General features: G+C 44.4%; 1 protein-coding gene across 1 annotated transcript in view; it reads left to right on the top strand.

The window, feature by feature from the left end:
* The window catches only part of LOC147678480 (vomeronasal type-2 receptor 1-like), a 186,028-nt gene that overhangs the window by 59,380 nt on the left and 106,485 nt on the right, over positions 1-20,163 (top strand). The window contains exon 2 of the mRNA XM_086945657.1: positions 14,840-15,121. Coding sequence (XP_086801783.1) covers positions 14,840-15,121 — 282 coding nt within the window. The remainder of the gene's footprint in view (positions 1-14,839; positions 15,122-20,163) is intronic.

A 20,163-nucleotide genomic window follows, 5' to 3' on the forward strand; every position in this document is an offset into this window, starting at 1 on the left:
GCCCAGATCAGTGAACGGAAAACTTAGTATATGAATTATTAGACGATACTGCATTTAAGAAACCTGGTGAATGGAAAAAGTGTTTAGCCTCCACCAAGGGAATTGATCTGGAGCGGAAGACCATTACGAAATGGGCTAAGCATGAGGGGTTGGAAATCCTGTTGTTTTTTAGTAAATGGCAACTTTATCTAAAATTTATACCAACCGATCAGCGCAGTGCTTCCGTTGCCTTAACCATCCTTCAGCCAATTGGGCACACATTATACTACAATGCCCCTTGATCTAGAGGTTCTGGAAGGATATTTTCTTCTATCTGGAATGTGAATGCGGTATTTTCATAGTATTGAGCACTTGGCTAATAATACTCAGCTTTGACCCAGACCTTCCTTTTCCAGATAAGCTTGTCAAACTTTTATACATTGCAATGGCTGTAGCTAGATCACTTCTGCTTCAAAGATGGCGATCAGATCTTATACCTTCTGTCCATGAATGGGTTTGAAAAATGAAGCTAGTTAAAAAGCGCGAACGAGCATATGCATTGCGAATTGGGGGACTTAAGAAGTTTGAGAGGATCTGGGCAGCCTATTTTGATTAAGATCTCAAAGTTCAGTATATCTTTTAGGAGGTACTTCCACTATGCCTGATATCTAGGCCTGGCAATACCAAGATCCTAATTTATTATGTAACATTTGACATTTTCTTCTGAGTCAGCTACATTATTGATTATAGGAAGATTTAATATTTTCTACATACTCGTTGATTTTTAGGTATACGTTTAGGTACCCAAGGTTTAATCTATTGCTCAGTTTATATTTATGACCGGTAGTGGATACTGTTTTCTTTGTCCTTCTTACACGGGCCTAAATGTTCATGCTGCTTATTTTTCTGAATTTTAAGATGTATTCCCTCTTTGTAAATTTGTGCTATTTAACTACTCTGTATTAATATTATCATATTTAATGAACTTTCATGGATGTATTTATGGATACAAAAATGTTTGTTATATGGATTTAAAAAAAAGAACAAAGAAAGAGGCAGGAAGGTGAGGAAAGAGGAATAAAGCACTGAAAGAAGCAAGAGAGGTACAGAAAGAAGCACAAGAATTGCAGAAAGAAGCAAGAGAGGTACAGAAAGCAGAGAGTGTGGTGCAGAAAAGGGCAACTGGACTACAGAAAGAGGCAAGAGAGGCGCAGAAAGGTACAGAAAGAGAAAGAAGGGCATAGAAAGAGGAAGAAAGGTACAGAAAAAAGAAAGAGAATTGCAGAAAGAAACAAGAGAGGTGCAGAAAGTAGCAAGAGAGGTAAAGAAATAGGTAAGAGAGATACAGAAATAGGTAAGAGAGGTACAGAAAGAGATGGTAGAGGTGCAGAAAGAAGCAAGAGAGGTGCAGAAAGAGGCGAGAGGTGCAGAAAGAGGCAAGAGAGGTGCAGAAAGAAGAGAGTGACGTGCAAAAAGTGGATGCAAGGTTTAGAAAGAGGAAGAAAGGTACAGAAAGAAGCAAGAAAAGAGCAGAAAGAAGAAAAAGAACTGCAGAAAGAGGAAGAAAGCTGGAGAAAGAAGAATAAAGGCACAGCAATAAGCAAGAGAAGAACATAAAGAAACAAGAGAAGTAAAGAAAGAAGCAAGAGAGGTGCAGAAAGAGAAGGAAAGGTGCCAAAAGAGGAAGAAAGGTACAGAAAGATACAGAAAGAAGAATGACGTAGAAAGAGGAAGAACGATACAGAAAGAAGCAAGAGAAGTGCAGGGAGAAGCAAGAGAGGTGCAGAAAGAAGCAAGAAAAGCAAAGAAAGAGGCAAGAGATGCACAGGAAGAGACAAGAGGGGTGAAGAAAGAGGATGAAAGGGGCAGAAAGAGGCAAGAGAGGTACAGAAAGAAGCGAGTGAGGTGCAGAAAGAATAGAGTGGGGTGCAGAAAGAGTCAAGCGAGGTGCTGAAATAAGCATGAGATGTGCAGAAAGAAAAAAGTGAGGAGCAAAAAGATGCAAGAGAATTGTATAAAGAAGTGAGAAAAGTAGAGAAAGAGGCAAGAGAGTACAGAAAGAACCAGGAGAATTGCAGGAAGTGAGGAAAGAACAGAAAGAAGCAAGAAAGGTGCAGAAAGAATCAAGGGAATTGCAGAAAGAAGCAAGAGAGGTGCAGAAAGAAGAGAGTGTGGTGCAGAAAAGGGCTACTGAGGTGCCGAATGTGGCAAGAGAAGTACAGAAAGAAGCAATAGAGGTGCAGAAAGAGGAAGACAGGATCAGAAAGAGGAAGAAAGGTACAGAAAAAGAAAGAGAATTGAAGAAAGAATCAAGAGAGGTGCAGTAAGTAGCAAGAGAGGTACAGAAAGAAGAGAGTGAGGTGCAGAAAGAGGCAACTGAGTTACAGAAAGAGAGGTGCAGAAAGAAGCAAGAGAGGTGCTGAAAGAAGCAATAGGGGTGCAGGAAGAGACATGTGTCTAAAGAGGCACGAAAAGTGCAGAAAGAGGGAAGAGAGGTACATAAAGTAAAAGAAAGGTACAGAAAGAAGCAAGTGAAGTGCAGAAATAAGCAAGAGAGGTTAAAAAACTAGCAAGAGAGGTGCAGAAAGAAGAGGGTGGGTACAGAAAAATGCAACTTATGTGCAGAAAGAGTCAAGAGAGGCGCAGAAAGAGGAAGACATGTACAGAAAGGTGCAGAGAGAGAAAGAGAGGCATAGAAAGAGGAAGAAAGGTACAGAAAAAAAGAAAGAGAATTGCAGAATGAAGCAAGAGAGGTGCAGAAAGTAGCAAGAGAGGTACAGAAAGTAGAGAGTGAGGTACAGAAAGAGGCAACTGCGGTACAGAAAGAGAGGTGCAGAAAGAGGCAAGAGAGTTGCTGAAAGAAGCAAAAGAGGTGCAGAAAGATGAAGAAATGTGCCTAAAGAGGCAAGAAAAGTGCAGAAAGAGGGAAGAGAGGTGCAGAAAGCAAAAGAAAGGTACAGAAAGAAGCAAGAGAAGTGTAGAATGAAACAAGAGAGGTGCAAAAATAAGCAAAAGAGGTGCAGAAAGAAGAGAGTGTGGTACATTAAAGGGCAACTGATATGCAGAAAGAGGCAAGACAGGTGCAGAAAGAGACGACAGGTGCAGAAAGAGGAAGCTATATACAGAAATGTGCCAAGACAAAAGGAGGAAGAAAGGTGTGGAAACAAGTGCAAGTAGTGCAGAAAGAAGCAAGAGCGGTGCAGTAAGAAGCAAGAGAGGTACAGAAAGAAGAGAGTGAGGTGCAGAAAGTGGCAACTGAGGTGCAGAAAGAGGAAGAAAGGCACAGAAAAAGGGAGAGCGGTGCAAAGAAAAAGCTAGAGAAGAGCAGAAAAAGATAGAGAGGTACAGAAAAAAGCTACAAAGGTGCATACAGATGCAAAAGAGTTGCAGAAAGATGCAAAAGAGGTGTATAAAGATGCAAAAGAGTTGCAGAAAGATGAAAGAGAGGTGCAGAAAGAAGCATGAGATATGCAGAAAGAAGAGAGCGAGGAGCAGAAACAAGAGAGTGAGGTGCCAAAGGTGGCAAGGGAGGTACAGAAATAAGCACGAGATGTGCAGAAAGAAGAAAGAGGTACAAAAAGATGCAAGATAAGTGCAGAAAGAGGCAAGAGAGGCACAGAAAAAGGCAGGGGAAGTGCAAAAAGAGGCAAGAGAACTGCAGAATGAGGAAGAAAGGTTCAGAAAGAGGATTAAAGGTACAGAATGAAGCAAGGGAAGTGCAGAAAGAAACAACAGAGGTGCAGAAAGAGGCAAGAGAAGTGCAGAAAGAAGCAAAAGAACTGGAGAAAGAGGAAGAAAGGTACAGCAAGAGTAATAAAGGTGCAGAAAGAAGAGAGGTGCAGAAAGGGGAAAAAATAAGCAAGAGAAATTCAGAAAGAGGCAAGAAGGGCACAGAAAGAAGTAAGAGAAATGTGCGCACTATTAGTACCAATTTAACACCCACGTTTAGCAATAAGTAACACGTGACCATTCCAGCTTTGCAAAAGGCCTTTCAGCAGGCAATTTTTTATTTATTTTCAAATCTGCAGATTATGATGCAGATGATGTATTATGTGGCTAATGCGGAAAATTTATAATTATGCCAAAATCAGCACTATTAAACAGTCGCATAATTCCAGTGGTCCTGCTCATACCTCTGACTTGGTCCAGACGTGCACCTCTGTGGTTGCTTTTTTTGTGTCTCATTTAGTTTATATTTTCGCATCCAAGGAAACAAGGAAGACTAAACATGAGGTTAACACTCCACAACACAGCCTACCATACCACAAATTAACTCTCCATACACATAATCCCGCTCCACATAATTCCTATACACTAAATACCAAATACCACATACTTTCTATCCCCATATTGTCACTGCACAACATACCACACAATTTCACTACACACAACATACATCCACTCCACTCCAAAAAAGATGAGTAAAAAACATTTACATTTACAACCCCAATAGCTCTAACTCTCGCAAATGTGAGACCTATTGCATTGCAAATGCTTGTTAAACTAGTAGTCGCGTTTACAGAGTGGTGGAGAAAGGGGGCTGTGCCTCCAACCAGCGCTCAGGAATTCCGCTGCGTAGGACTTACAGGCAGTACTAGGAGGGCTTCCTGGCCCCCAAAGTCACTCAGGAGTAAAGGGGACTTAATCCACCAACCAGTAGTATGCCAGGAGGCGCATTTGCAGAGTGGTGGAGATAGGCGGGCATAGATTCCAAAGACCTCTTAGCAATCCCACTGTGTGGGACTTACTAGAGGTAACAGGGGGCCAACTACTTCTCCTATTACCTTCAGTAAGTCCCACACAGCAGGATTGCTGAGCTGTGATACCAGGCAACTCCTCCTTTGTCCACCACTCTGCAAATGCACCTCCTCACATGCTCTTGGTTGGGTTATGAAGTCTCCTTTGCCGCTGGGGGCCCTTAGGGGACAACCAGGTTACCTGTGACCTCCAGTAAGCCTGCCTTTTGGCCCGTGGAACCCCATCTCCTGGGGCATGGCCAATTTGGGGGGTTTTCCAAGGCCCCTTTGGTCCCTGCTGGCTTCCTGCCTCCTGCGGAAGCTGGCATTGCTTTTGGGCAAAGGGTGCTGCTAACATGCAGCTCCATGTGCCCAATAGCAATTTGCTTTTCTTCATGGAAGCGAGAGCAGTTGTCCTGATCTCACTTCCATGAAGAGAAGCAGAAGTTTGCTATGGCATGTCGGGAGCAGTGCTCCTGCCATGCCATAGCAAACTGCAATGTCCCGGTGGTTGGGACCCCAGGACATTGCTGGAGACGGCCCTGGGGGGTGGCAGTCCCCAGGCATTGGAGGGCTTCTGGAGGGGGGCCATGTGGCCCCCCTCCCATCATTGTAATAGCCCAAGGAATGTGGTGGTCCCCGGGGCCAGAGGTCAGCAACAGACCTCCGTATTTAATTGATCTGTGCACCAGGGAGGTGGTGGTGTCTGGGGCAGTGTGGAGGGGCAGTAGCCGTGGGTAGAGACTTTGATAGCCCTGAGTCTCAAGCAACAGGAGGCAAGCCATCATGCCCTAGGAGATCACTTTGGTTGCAGGGCAGATTCCAGCTCTCCCTCAGCAGGGTCAGAGAGTAGCAGGCAGCAGGGTAGCACAGCAAAAAAGCAGATCTTCCAGATCAGCAATCCAGCAGAGCTTGAGTCCTTGTAGCAGAACAGCAGTTCTTCTGACAGAGGTTCTTTATAGGTCCAGAAGTGCCTGTTCTGGTGGGGTCAGAGACCCAGAAGCCTTTTCTGCTCAATCCTGGATTCAGACTAGCTGTATGGGGTAAATAGCCCTTTGTGTGGTAAAAGGATACTGCCTATACCGGTGTAAGTTCCAGCTCCTTCCTACCTTCCTGCCCAGGAAGAGACATCAACATGCAGATGAGTACTCAGACACACCTAACCTTGGTGTGTTTGTGGCTGTCTAGAGGTACAGAGTATAGTTGTCACCCACTCCAGGTGTGTATTTGAGACAGGCTGCAGGCACACAGAGCTGTAAGAGCAGATACATGTCCACGTTCTATAAGTGGCATTTCTAAACAGTAATGTCAACTGCAAACTTTACCAGTAATAAGTATTTGTCAATACCATTATAAGGATATAAAAAATTTTGCAGCCAGTCCTCTCTAATCAGAAATTTCAGCTTAAATGTGTATTAAGGAATTCCCAATGTTAACCTTTGCAAGGACTAGGCCTCCTATTAGTGACAAATGAATTTTGGTATTTTTCATTACTGGGCATTGCAAAACTTAAAAGTAATTTCCTACTGTTTACTTACACAGCCCCCTGCCCCATGAGCTTAATGGGACCTACCTTAGAGGTGACTTGTCTGAAATAAAAGGGGAGTTTCAGGCTTGGCAAAGGGTTTTAAATGTCTAGTCATAGGGACAGTAAAACTGCATGCACAGGCCCTGTATTGGGAGGCCTGAGACATGTTTAAAGGGCTACTTGTGTGTGGGACAATACGTGCTGCTGGCCCACTAGTATATGTCTGAGAGTACCTCCTATACAATCAATCTAAAAGAAAAACAATTCAACAGAGAAAACATCTTATCATTGTTTCTCTGGTCATTAATCCATGACTGCTGGTGGATTTTATAAATCATAACAGATATACACTGATTTTGCCATGTATCAACTCCTCATATAATACTGTGATCTCCAAAATAAGAGAGAACAAGGGATTATGTGAATAATCTAATGTTATTCTTTATCGTTAGTCAACAAGGAAATAGTTACATGTAAATAGTGAACAACGTACATACATATAACAACATCAATCACAGAGACTTCTACATACAATAATATTGCGCTGGTGCTGGTTGTGGCGTAGTTCAGCGGTGTGTTCTCCCGCATTAAGAGGACCTTTGCCTGGCGTGTGCATTTATCTAACAGGAGCCACGAGGGGAGAATCTTTGCAGTGGCAGCGCCCTGAGTGAGAGCGGCGCTGCCTGGACCATTGCTGCTGTTGCCAGGGGACTGCAAGTCCCAAGACTCCCTCTTTTTCCCCACACCTGGCCCGGACCAACGGCACGCCCCCAGCCCAAGGCGCCTTGTTAATAGCTCGCCGCACCCGCTATCGCGGGTGCCGCAGCGCTGGTGCTGGTTGTGGCGTAGTTTAGCGGTGTGTTCTCCCGCATTAAGAGGACCTTTGCCTGGCGTGTGCATTTATCTAACAGGAGCCATGAGGGGAGAATCTTTGCAGTGGCAGCGCCCTGAGTGAGAGCGGCGCTGCCTGGACCATTGCTGCTGTTGCCGGGGGACTGCAAGTCCCAAGACTCCCTCTGTTTCCCCACACCTGGCCCGGACCAACGGCACGCCCCCAGCCCCAGGCGCGATATTACCAGTCCATCACCACCGCGGCGCGGGAGCGTCCCGGGAGAAGCCCGGGACAAGGGCGGGGCCGTCTGTGGTCGTCCGGGGACGGAGAAGGACGGGACGGGACACCCCTCTTACATCTCCACTAATCTCTCAGGCAGCTGGGAAGGTAGGACTCTTCCATCATGACCTCCAATTGTGATAAATCGGTGTCTGCTGGGGGTGGTAGTAAAGGAACACTAGAGGGCTATTTCACGAGGACTTCTATGGAGCTGGACAAGGACATTGAGATGGCTGAGCGCAGGTCTGAGCGATGTCGCTCCATTGATTCAATGAAAACTCGATCCTTGTTGGAACTGATGGACGACCCCACTCTGCCGGTCTCTGCCTCTGTCCCCTCCAGCGAGGACCCACTGTCCCTGGACAAACTTCCACTTCTCCTAAGAGACACCTCACCGCACCCAGTTGTGGTAAATCCCACACTTACACCTATTGTGGCGTCCCCAAGTATTTATACTACAGGTTCAAATGTATCTAACATGCCTTCTCTTCCAGCCAGGGAACTACTCAAAAAGAAGGGCAAGTTGCCCATTGTCCCCAAAGTTCATGGTCCCCCTCCAGCTAAGCGGAGAAGAGGGGGGGGGGGGGGCACCCCGGAAAAGCAAGCTCAGACATCTAGAATTTGGCAAATCATTAAAAACCAATGTTTCAGTTGTATCCAAGTTTAAGACAAAAGATATTTCTGTGGTAGTTTCGCCGGCCCCTGCAGTGCTGGTACCATCGTCTATTGAGGTTCTGGATACATCTGATCTAATGTCTGTCACTGATTTAGCATGTGAAACGAGGTCAGTCCTTCCCCCTTTAGAGAAAGATTTAATGTCCAATGTTCCATGTGAGTCTATTGAACACCTTCTTAGGTCCTTTATGCATCCAATATTGGATATTTTGAAGAGGGTGGAACAAAGGTTGGGGAATCTGGAGTCTTTGTTTGTTGATAATGTAGTAGCAGGGCCCTCATTGATTAATGATACGCCAGCCCCTCCATCGAGGGTCACAGTCCAGGCCCAAATTGCTCCTGTCCAGCCCCCGGCTGTCACCAAGGGACCAGCTAAGGGCACTACTGGAGTTAATAATCTCCCCGTTAATACCCACTTGGGAGTTTCAGTTACCCAGCAAGTTGTCCAGCGGGTCCCCTCGGTGACAACAGTAAAATCAGCTGCATTGGCGACTAGAGAAAGTCCGAAGGGAGGGGAAAGTTTGACACCCCCTAACCAACGAGCGGGCCGGGGAAGGTTGAGTCGACCTAATAAAGATAAATTGCAGGGCCCCAATGTTGAATTGCCACCCGATTCTGTGCCCTTTGTGGTCGTGCTTACTGGCGTCCCACCCTTAGAGGTTGGTAAAAGGGAGGGGTATTCCCAACTAAAAAACAAAACAATGCACTGGTTGGGACTAAATAGACCATTCCCATACTACGTCAATGGAGAGATTGTTCACATTAGGCGCATGCCATGGTTGGGTAGTAGGGAAAAAAATGTAGAGGGAGACCTTATAGTTATAAATTTTAGAGACCCAGAGGCAGTCAGACATATACTGAACGGGTCCTCGGGGAACTCGAGCAGTGCCATAGTTCCACACGATCTAACTTTTTTTCACCCAAGATCTCTCGTGTGTCCCCCCTTCTTTCCGGGAGGTTTAGCTAACAATCAACTTAATATGTATATGCCATCCACCAACAGTTACACGGGGCAATCCTTTAGACCTTTGCCCATCAGGAACAATCATGGGTGGAATACAGTGCCTGTTAGAAACTATTGTATGCCTCCAGGGAGGTTGGACAAAGTGTATGGTGACAGTAGAATGGACCATCTGATTCCATTCACCCCGTTAGAAACTTCCAACAGATTCAATATTCTCTCTTGCTTCGATGGGTGCGATTGACAGCCGGGGCATTCTGTTGGCAGTCCACCGGGTACGTTCACTCCTAGGTCAAACCCACTATCAGAATCAGCATATGAGTGGTCTCTACCTGCCTTATCTACAGAGCTTACAACAGCTCTCCCCTCCGCTGATTGTCGCATATTTGCTGAGGGATCTGAACAGGGGTTATTCGTTGGTTCAAATGCTGACAAAGCCATCCTTGGTGATTTATTATCTCCAGTTTTGCCTGTAGGTTCGCAACCATCTTGCTTTGATGCTAGCCCTACTCTTTGTCCACCATGCCCCGCCATACTTGGCTCGGCAGGAGTGGGGATGGGGGTAACCGACCCTTGTTTGTCGAAGCTACGGATATGTTCCTGGAACATTGCTGGTCTTGAATCAAAGCTTGATCTGCCGGATTAGGGGACCTTTATAGACAACTCTGACATTTGGGCATTCCAGGAAACCTGGGCCCTTGGGCCTATTTTTCGTGCTGGGTTTCAGAACTACTCTAGACCTGCAGTGAAGGGTGCAAGGTGTAGACCAGTGGGTGGTCTAGTCATCTGGGTACGCCAACATGCAGGTGTAACAGTGGAAGAGTTCCCATTGGATAACCCCGATATGTTAGCCATACGGGTAATCTCGTCTTCAGGACTGAATATGGTGATTGTAAACATCTATATGAGGGGTATCCAAGGGGGAAAATTTTCTCCTGCTGCGTTGATGTTGGACGGATTCCTAAGCTCATTACCGGTGAATACAAACAGGGTGGTATTGGGGGATTTTAATACCTGTTTCGAACCTATGGGGTTGGATGATGGTATGCTCACCGAGGACGAGGATTCTTTGTGGGGCATCCCGGGTCTGGAACTACAACCCATCAAGAAATGGTCTCAATCAGCCATATTTTTGAAGGGTCTTTGTTTGAACCAGGGAATGCGTGCAGTAAATGGGCGTCTGAAGTCCGATAGGATGGGGGCAATGACTTTTGATAATGGTAGATCTGGCTCTCGCATTGACTATATCCTGGTGAATGTGGAAATGTGGCCTAGTTTGCTGGATATGGTGGTAGTAAATAGAGTCGAGAGTGACCATCATCCCTTGGTTCTATCGATTAAAGAAGGAGCTTTTGCAGTGCCCACGGTGGCAGAGGCAACCCTGCCACAGGTCCTATTGACCAGCAATGAAAGAAGGGTTAGTTGGCCCAAAATAGCCCTGGATGAGGAGGTTCTGTTAAGGAGTAGAACCATGCTGAGGGATACAATGACCCAAATCAGCGGGTTCAGTCAGGAGTCGGCCCTTCTGGACAATATTACATCACTACATAGTTTTTTTTTTTAAATCTCAAAACCTTCTTTATTAAATCTATTGGCCCTAGTAGGCATAAGCTGAAACCCCTAACTTGGTATGACAGCGCCTGCAGGGAATCACAAAGGGCGCTACACGCAGCCTTAAGATCAAGAGATCAGACCTTAATTCGCTGCTGCAGGGTCACTTATAAAGTTGTGCAGGCTACTGCTAAGAAGAATTGGGACGAGATCCGTTGGAAGGAATTGTTGGAGGCTTGCCAGAGTAATAACATGACCAAATTCTGGCGGCAGCTTAAATGGGGCAATTGCCCACAGGACAGATCCCCCACAAATAGTGTAGAGCCAAGGGAATGGGTTGAGTACTACGGGAATCAATTCAAAGAGAATGTTTCAAGTCCCGCAAATTTGACGCACATTACTACCAACGAAGCTTTGGTTTTTATGCCTACTGAAGTTAGGGCAGTGCTAAGGGTTATCCCAGGGGGTAAAGCACCAGGTCCTGACTGCATACCAGCTGACATGTTTAAGCAGGAACAGGACCTTTGGGTCCCATATATTGTTCTCCTGGCCAATGCATTGGCAAGGGTGCGAAAGTCCCTGAATCATGGCTTGGGGCGGAGATACTCCCCATTTATAAGAAGGGTGACCGTTCAGTAACGGCTAATTACCGACCCATAAGCCTCATTGATGCTGTACAAAAGATTGTGGCCCGCCTTCTTTTAGGTAGGATGCAGACTTGGATTTCTGACCATGATGTTTTAAGTCCTCTCCAGGCGGGTTTTCGGCAACATATGGGGACCTTAGAGCAAGTTTTTAGATTTATGTTAATATATTGGAAGGTGGTCCTTCTTGGGGGAGGCCTGTTGTTTGCGGCATTCGTGGACCTCAGGTCAGCCTTCGACCTTGTACCCAGGATCAAGCTCTGGGAAGTTTTGCTGGATCTAGGCATGCCCAAAGAGCTGGTGGTGCTGCTGATCAATTTGCACACAAATACCTATGCCAAAGTAAGATGGGGTGGTCCAGGGGAAGTCACTGATAGTTTTAAAGTAGCTAAGGGGGTTACACAAGGGTGCGTGTTGGCCCCCACCCTTTTTTCTTTGTTTATTAATGGGGTGACCAAGTATTTTTCTAACTACCCAACGGACGCGCCCACCCTTGCTGGAAGGAAAATTCCCCTTCTCATGTTCGCGGACGACACGCTTATTATTTCTAAAACGAGGCAGGGATTGCAGTCCGTCCTGGCCCGTTTTGAGTGTTTCTGCAGCGAGCACGAGTTAGAGGTGAATGTCAGTAAGACCAAATTCATGGTTCTGCGAGGCCCCAAGGCTGTGAAGGCCAAGGTGTCAATGAGCGGCGCCATTTTGGATCAAACGGAGGTTTTTACATACCTGGGTGTCACATTAAGTGAGAATTTGAGCTGGAAACCTCAAATGGATCTTATGACCCTGAAACACGCGCAACTTGGGGGAGCCTTATTGAAGGAGTATGCAAAATCTCTCACCAAACCCATGGCACCGTTGGTTAAAATTTATGGTTCCAAGGTAATTCCTGCAACTATCTACGGTGCCGAACTGTGGGGGTATAGTGATTTATCCTCTTTGAGGGTGGCTCAGAATAGGTTCCTGAGAATGGCAACTGGTCTCCCGCAATCGACACCCTGCTTACCCCTGCAGCTAGACCTAGGTGTCAAATCCATAGAGGATGAGGTACGGTATAGACCACTGGCGTTTTGGCGGCGCCTGTGGACTACACCGAAATTATCCTTGTTCGCTGAGGCCATTGACGATGTGAGGGGTCTTGAAGGGTCTTACAGGGTACCCTGGTTCAGTCACCTCAGGAGGCTCTTGAAAAATCTAAACCTGGAGGCATTATGGATTGATCCAGCACGCGCGACCTTTCCCTCAAAGAAGGCACTCAAAGATATTTACTGGCATTGGATCACTGAGAGGAGATCCGCTATGGTTGATGGTCCTACCATGACACTGGAATTTCTGGTTGTAAAAGATGTCCCTAAATATGAAGCCTATTGGGACTTAATCACCAAGCCAAAGGATTGCAAACTGTACCACCAACTACGTGTAGGCTCGTTACCTGTGCGGGGGCTTACGCACTCTTGGACTACTGGTGGTAGTGATAAGTGTCCCTTCTGTGTAACAGCAGTGGAAAATATTGAACATCTTTTTTTCTGCTGCCCTATGTATTTGTTACCCAGGAAAGTTTGACTTTTACCAGTCTGTCGGTTACTAGGCACCAGATCTGCTGTTGCAGCGTTTAGGATACTTAAAACTGATACTTCCCCCTCCATCGCTATTGGTGTAGCAAAATTTGTGAGTTGGGCGTGGTCAATCCGAACCCGTAACCTTGGCAAATGATGTTTTTATTGTATAGTTTTTATGACTATTTGTTTAAAGTAGCACTGTTTTTATGTAGCAAGGGGTCTTCTCGTTCATCAATGTCTAAAAATTTAATACTTTTTTTAACTTGCTTTTAAATGTAATGTATTTATTATCTTATATGTAAAATGAATCGTTTTTTTAAATATATATGTATTTGTCTTTTATGATGTGAATCGAATAAAGACCTCTTGACTGACTGACTGGGATAAATTCAAACAACAGATATTGATCAACTTATGTTCTTATTAAATAGTGACATAAAAAATAGTTGGTCCTTTCCTTTTGTGGTTGGAGATCTTTAGCTATTCCACGGTTAAGTTAACTGGGGCACGTTCATGTGGGGTAATCCTACATCTTCGTAAGGTTTGTAGGTTCTGAGACCGTACTGGTCCTTCCCATTCAATTGTTAAGAAGACTCAGGCGCTGGGAGCCTTGGGTAGTCAGGAAGGAAGCCACTTCCGCGCCAGTCATAGAGACAAAGGAGTGGAAAGACGACGGCCCCTGTGAAGAATGTGCCCATAGGGAAACAGCGTCTCTAAGACAGTTTCCGTGATTCATTTCCTGATACATGCCTTCCTACATTTTTTTTAGATTGATGGTTTGGGAGGTACTCCTTGAAACTTAGTATGTCTTGATCCCAGCCCCTTATGTCCTAAACTGGATCACTCTCCATTAAGACAAACAGGCCCACTAGTAGCAGTTAGTATACAGGCCCTGTGCATATGGTAGACCACTTTACAAGGGACTTACCAAGTAATTTAAATATTCCAATTGTGTATGCACCAATGTTACCATGTTTAGAGGCGATGCACATGCCCTTTAGCACTGGTAAGCAGTGGGTAAGTGCTCAGACTCCTAAGTCCAACCAAAAGACTCAGCACAAAGAATAAGTAAGCAAGCCAAAGGTTTGGGGGAATACCACCTTAAGGATGACAGGCCTCGCAGCTATCATATACGTGCAAAGCATGTAGAAAGTCACTGTTTAGAAAAAGATGTCAAGCCCAAACGTGTAACTAAAGTGGTGATTTGTACTCAGTTCCTGTTTAACATTACAACACCAGAGTCCCTCTGGGCACCCCAGGCTGGCATGAGCATCCTTTCCTACTAGTACACATATGCTTGAATTATCAAATTGTCTCTTAAGGCAATGTATTTATTTTAATTTAATTATCGAATAATGAAGCCAGCTGTGCCTGTGGTTCCTCCTTTTTCTTGCACTCTAATCTAAGCTTTGTGGCTTTATAAAGGCAACCAGTTTCAGCACTGTGTTAATACAGCTCATTCGGCCACAGTTTGAACGTGTTATCCAAGAGCAGGTCATGTGACTAAGCTGCATACTCTTGAAAAAGGCTTCTTGACTCCCCCAATTGTATGATAATTGGTAAATTCTCTTCTCGTTCTGTTGCAGTGCCCTCAGACATGTGCTAAACTATAACATTAGGGTATGAGCTGATCCCATTAGGTGCAGCTTGAAACCAGTATAGCCTATAATTATTCAGCATAATCCTCGGGAATAGTTTGCATGAACCAAGTCCCAGCAGCCCCATGGATGCTGCATGTGATCTTGTTCAACTCAGTGCCAGGGTCATTGTAGGGATATCAGGTGTTTTGTAGAGATATCAGGGATTTTTTTGTGAAATTGCATTTCCTATTGGATCGTGTACCACTTTTGATGCTTTCAGGAACACTCTGGTATCCACCTCTATACTTGACAATCTTTTGAGTCAGTGCCACTTAAATGTCTGAATGTGTTGACTGTGAAGTTTGAACAGTAGTTAAAGATTTATGTACTTGAATCCTATTGAAACTACAGTACAAGTTCAGAGAAATGGTCATCTTTAAACCCCATCAATCATTTCAAATACTATACAATAGAATAGTCCTTGGACTACACCCAATGAGTCACATTCACCTATTCAGGAATGAAAAAGTCAAGCTCCTGACCATGGAGAATAGGTTGCTTGGAAGGCACACAACCCACTTCTTCACTCAGAAGGTCCTTCTGTTTCTACTGGCCCACTGCTTGGTTCCAGCATCATCTCACCCGAGCGTGGACCCCACATGTCGGCTGCCCACCCCGGTGGTGAGCGGGCTCTCCAGAGATGGGGACATCATTCTGGGTGGACTCTTTGCGGTGCACGATGACATAGTGTTGCAGGAGACCACTTTCACATCAACTCCTGCACCCATTACTTGCCAAAGGTAAGACAAGAGATTCAGTCAAGAATACTATTGCCTACAGATTTGGGTCTCATTGTAAGACCCTGGTAATTATTAAAGTTCTCTCTTTCAACATGTACAATTGTGCTGAATGTCTCACAACAACTTTAGCAAAAGTCAGAGTTAAAATCATGAACTCAGGAGCCCATGCACAGATGGGAGAAAACATGTATTTATATCCGCCAGTTTAATTTTAAATCATGCTACATTATTCAGAGCCTGCAATCAGAATTCAAATGTGCTGATTGACCTTAGGGGGGGGGGCGTTCTACAGAGTTGAAGGGGCAGCAGTGAGTTGAACAGAAGCATATTTAGGGACACTGGTGAGTCTGTGTTAAAGAGTTCTCAGTCAGGAAGCAGGGCAAAATAGAAGTGCATTAGTGGAGCTCTTTATGGGGCGACATCACGTGTTAGCTCAATGCTGTAGGTCAGGGCAGAGTTATATTGTTTGAACTGTGAAGTGATTTCTATGAGTGAATCAAGTGCTTTGGTGATTCTAGCAATGTGGCTAATTTGATTAAATAATTGTGCAAGAATGAGATGCATTGGTGGACCTTGCATTATATTCATATCAATTAATAGCAGGTCCAGACAGGAGTGCATTGATGAAACTGGTATGATGATAGCATCAGTTCATGAACAATGATCATGTGACAGAAACGTGTTATTCTTGGCAAAATGTTGTCAAGTGTGTAGGTGCTAGAATCTCACCTCAAAGAAGCACAGAACAACCTTTAAGGACAGATATCATTTATAAACACAATACTAACTTTAATCTGACAAAATCCTGCTTTTATTTCATGGTTTGAAAATGAAGTAACACTACAGGAAAATGTGCAATGTACAAGGTAGAGCATTATGGTTCATGAACCTGCTAAGACCCTGAAAGGTTTGCAGGTACTACAATGCCATGTGAACCTTTAAATGGAGAACAGCATTCAGAGTTGAGTAACTGTGAATACTTTGCTGATTACATATATGATTAGTAGCATTTCTCTTCATGTCCCCAGTTTTCAATGAGGAAAAAGCAATTTTCACAGTAGCTCAATGAAATACAATCTCGCCATTTCTTTAATAATTTCTGCACGATCACTTTCAGGAGTTCAACCAGACTTCGGCGGGAATGGGGGGCTAGTGGGTCAAGCCGCGGTGGTGGGGTTACCATTTCACACAAAAGGGATGAGGCCTCCTCAGTCGTAGTACGAGAACACACAATAGCAAAGCCAACAGGTTTAACTTTCATGTTTTAACACATGCAATCACCATTTATGCATGCCTACTTTTTCTTTAAAGCCAGATCTATTGGCTTTGCCCATGCTTTCCCCAGAGACGTTTAGCACCCCTGGAGCTTCAAGAGTGTCCCCCAGATGTCTGCAAGATGGTACTAAGTGAGTCTTGTGTTGAGTTTTCATGTCTGACACACAGAACTAAAAACACTGAAGCCTTTTTGGAAAGGTATCTTTTCATACTAAAAGTAAGAAAAGCCACATAATAAACAAATACTTCCAGGGGACAAGATTTTTGTGGGAGGGTCTCCCAATGAGCACATGAATGTGCTTCCACAGACACAGAGAAGTAGACTTATATGAACCTCATCAATGATGGGGAGCATGTACTGGGATTAATGACATTATCGTGGGCTTATTTCTGCATGTCACAAAGTGAGGATGGGTCACCAAGAGCTTAAACGGTAGGGGCATTCACAAAGCAGAATTAGTGGAATACCTGTTCATAAATGTGAAAGCGAGTATTTGTTATATATATATTGCACTGACCTATCTGGTTAGCACCAGAGAACTATGCATTAAGGGAAGTGATCTCAAGTGGGGGGTTTTATCTTTGAATTACACACATTTGCACCAGCATCTCACAAATGTAAAGTTGAGGCACCGTGAGATTTAGTGATTTGCCCAGAACTGCACAATTTTCAGTCAAGTGTGAATCTGAATTGAAACCCAGATCCTCAGATATCAAGGGAATATGTGATTTGACATACAACGCATGCAATTACAACATGGTCATTACAACAACCGCATTGTTACAACGCAAACCATTAAATCACAAGTCGTTTCTACGACTTGCTGTAGGGGGGTTCGCTGAATTTAGGAACAGTATAATTTACTATTCCAACTCCAGCGTGTGCAACAGTAGGGAATGAGTTGGAATAGTAAATGATACTGTTCCTTAGTTTAGCCCGCCCCCTACAAAAAGTCGTGGACACGAATTGTGATGTAATGGCTGGCGTTGTAACAACGCATGCAATGTAAGTGCTGTTTCCCGTATCAAGGTGCTGGTGTTCAAAATGTTATGATGAAGATTGGTTCCTGTGGCATCCATTGCCAGTACGGCATCACCCACTGGCAATGTGCCATCCAGGCTTCTGGTGAAGAAGGGAGCCAAAGGAATTGCTGAAATGTGCTGTATAATTTGCCTTAGCGTCATTGTTGTGCTGCTTGTTCACACGTCACTCACTCTGCCATCTCTCATTTCACACTCCTCTTTTTTTGCTGTCTCAGTCACATTCTCCTCTCCATCAATCCCTTCTCTCTCACTCTCATCCTACTTCTCACTTCCTATCATAGACTCAAGTCGGCTAGAGAACTGTTTTTTTATGTATACTAGGGAATTAGCTCTAATTTAGTGCAAGAAATCAACTGTCTGTAAATGAGCTCAACAACATATTTATATCACCTCTGCTCCATCTGTGCTTGGACTTTGGTCTATCTGGACAGGGGTTCAGCACTATGTACGCATGGACTCAGCTGTATCCGTGTTCCAGCTCAGCTCAAAAAGAACATTTCACATGTTTATGACAGGGTTTCACTCTTTCCAAATGTGCAGAAACAAATCTTATCAGTGCACAAACTCATTTATGTCTACTAGATGTTTATCCCTACCTTGAGATCGATAATCAACTTTAGTTTTGGGTTCCCTTCCTCAATAAAACAGGTACCTAAATGTGCTTCTCAAGTAGTCCTAATCTTTCGATGTGTATGTTGTGCTGCAATACACTGGACAGGTGATGGTTTCCATTACAGTTAAACCTCTCACCTATATGTACCCTATCTTCTAGTTCACTCTCTACTGCACACTCTCTTCCTCCTCTGCCTTCCTCACCATCCAAACTGTTGTGACTGCAGTCTTAGCAGTCATTGCTTTTAGGTCAATATGATATTGTTTTTGGACTACATTTGTAGGAGGGGTGTTTAGAAAGAACAGGTAAGTAGCAACAGAAGGATGGAGACAAAGGTAAATTAAAAGAAGACAAAAGCGAAAGTAAGGAGTGGGAAGGGGCAGATGGAGGAAAAATGAAAAGGTACGGTGGGAGGTAGCAGGAGAGGAGGCAGCGGCATAGGGAGAGAGGAGAGTGACTACAGGGAAAGAGGGCAGGAGGAGGGTAGGATGAACAGTGCTAACGTTGAGGTGATGGCCGATAGATGATGTAATAGTCGTCAAAATACACAGCAGCACATGGGATATAAGTAGACTTGGCCAGAAAAGCAAAAGGCAAGTTTTGTTTCTTGGCACCAAGCTTGAACTTTAAAATCCAAAAAGGAAAGGTCCCTGGACTCTGTCACAGCAGCAGGTGTGTTAATCTACAGGGCAACACTTGCTGGTTTGAAATTGGCATATGATTGTAGAAGGTAATACAGGCACCAGCTGATTGCAAAAATGGATCAGTTAAAGCAACAGCAACAAGGCTGAGCTGCCAATCTTCAAGTGAGCCTTTGAAATGCATGTGTGTCTCAGTCCTCTTTCTCCCTTCATCTCAAGGTTTTCGAAGCACAAGCTGTCACTTGCAGAGATTGAAAAGATGACAAAGAGGTAGATCCCACAAATAAATGAGCTGTCTGGGGCATACCATGCTGCTGCCACAGACTGCTTCAGTAGATGCAGTGCCAGGTGCTCTTCATACACAGTGCAAAGTCAAGTATGTATCTGTCCACTAAACACACTAGGTGACAGGCACAAAATGGCCTTCTTTGAAGTGAACTATGAGAGGTTAGCACCCAGTAGTGCTTGACAAAGGCACATGGAATTTCACACCTCATGTGTGTCCCTTCTGTCTGGTCCATATCCTGCTCTAACCAAACCTAGCCACCTAGCAAGTATGAGGCAAAGAAGCACAGTGACAGACTGTTCTGTACCACTGCCTGACTATTGATTGTCAGAGTAACTGTGTGACAAGATGTTATTGTCAAGCCATCACCCTGAAGCCAGTAGTGCATGATAGGCTCACAAGCAACAACATGCTTGGGCCTTAGCTTGCCTTCCTTGTGAGATAGAACAGGACGCAAGCAATATTTAATTCAGAGGATTTGGACTGATACCTGCTGGACCAGTTTTTTTTAAACCCCTGTCCCCACTAATAAGTAGTGCCACTGGAAATATGTAATTCTGCGGTCCTTGCCTTTTTTGCATCATTATGGATTTGCATTTGCCACACGTTGCAGATTTTAGCAGAAACATGTGTTTCCAGCTCGAATAGATCAAAAGGTCCTGAAAATGCAGCAATATGTGTTGATGCACAGGGGAAAGCCTCACACAAAGCTTGAATGGCCACCATTATTTGTGTTTCCCTGTATGTGGGTGCTAAACTAGCACTACTGAAACCAAACCTTAACTCAGATGCATACAAAACACAAAATAATGAAGTAATGCTATCACAAAATGTGCCACATTACACCGCATAGTAACCCAATTCTTCCTGTATAATTTAGTCAACTGTATCCTATAATCTGGTCATCCCCTGTCACATATTTCCAGTGTCTCTGAATATAACTACTACTGCATCCAACAGCAACCAACGAAACAAAATACTGCCCATAAACCTATTTGCCAAAATAACTTTGTATGTTCGTATTTTTTTAGTCACTAGTCGGATTTTGTTTTAGAAGAAACCCCACAAGCCCCCTCTGCCCCAATAGAATGGAAGATGTGATCCCATTGATAGAAAAATATGCACAGTCTGATGTACACTGAACCACTGGAAACCTGTTTAAAAAGAAAAACAATGTTCTCCT

The sequence above is a fragment of the Lissotriton vulgaris genome, chromosome 12 (assembly GCF_964263255.1).
Source record: "Lissotriton vulgaris chromosome 12, aLisVul1.2, whole genome shotgun sequence".
NCBI classification, from domain to species: Eukaryota; Metazoa; Chordata; class Amphibia; order Caudata; family Salamandridae; genus Lissotriton; species Lissotriton vulgaris.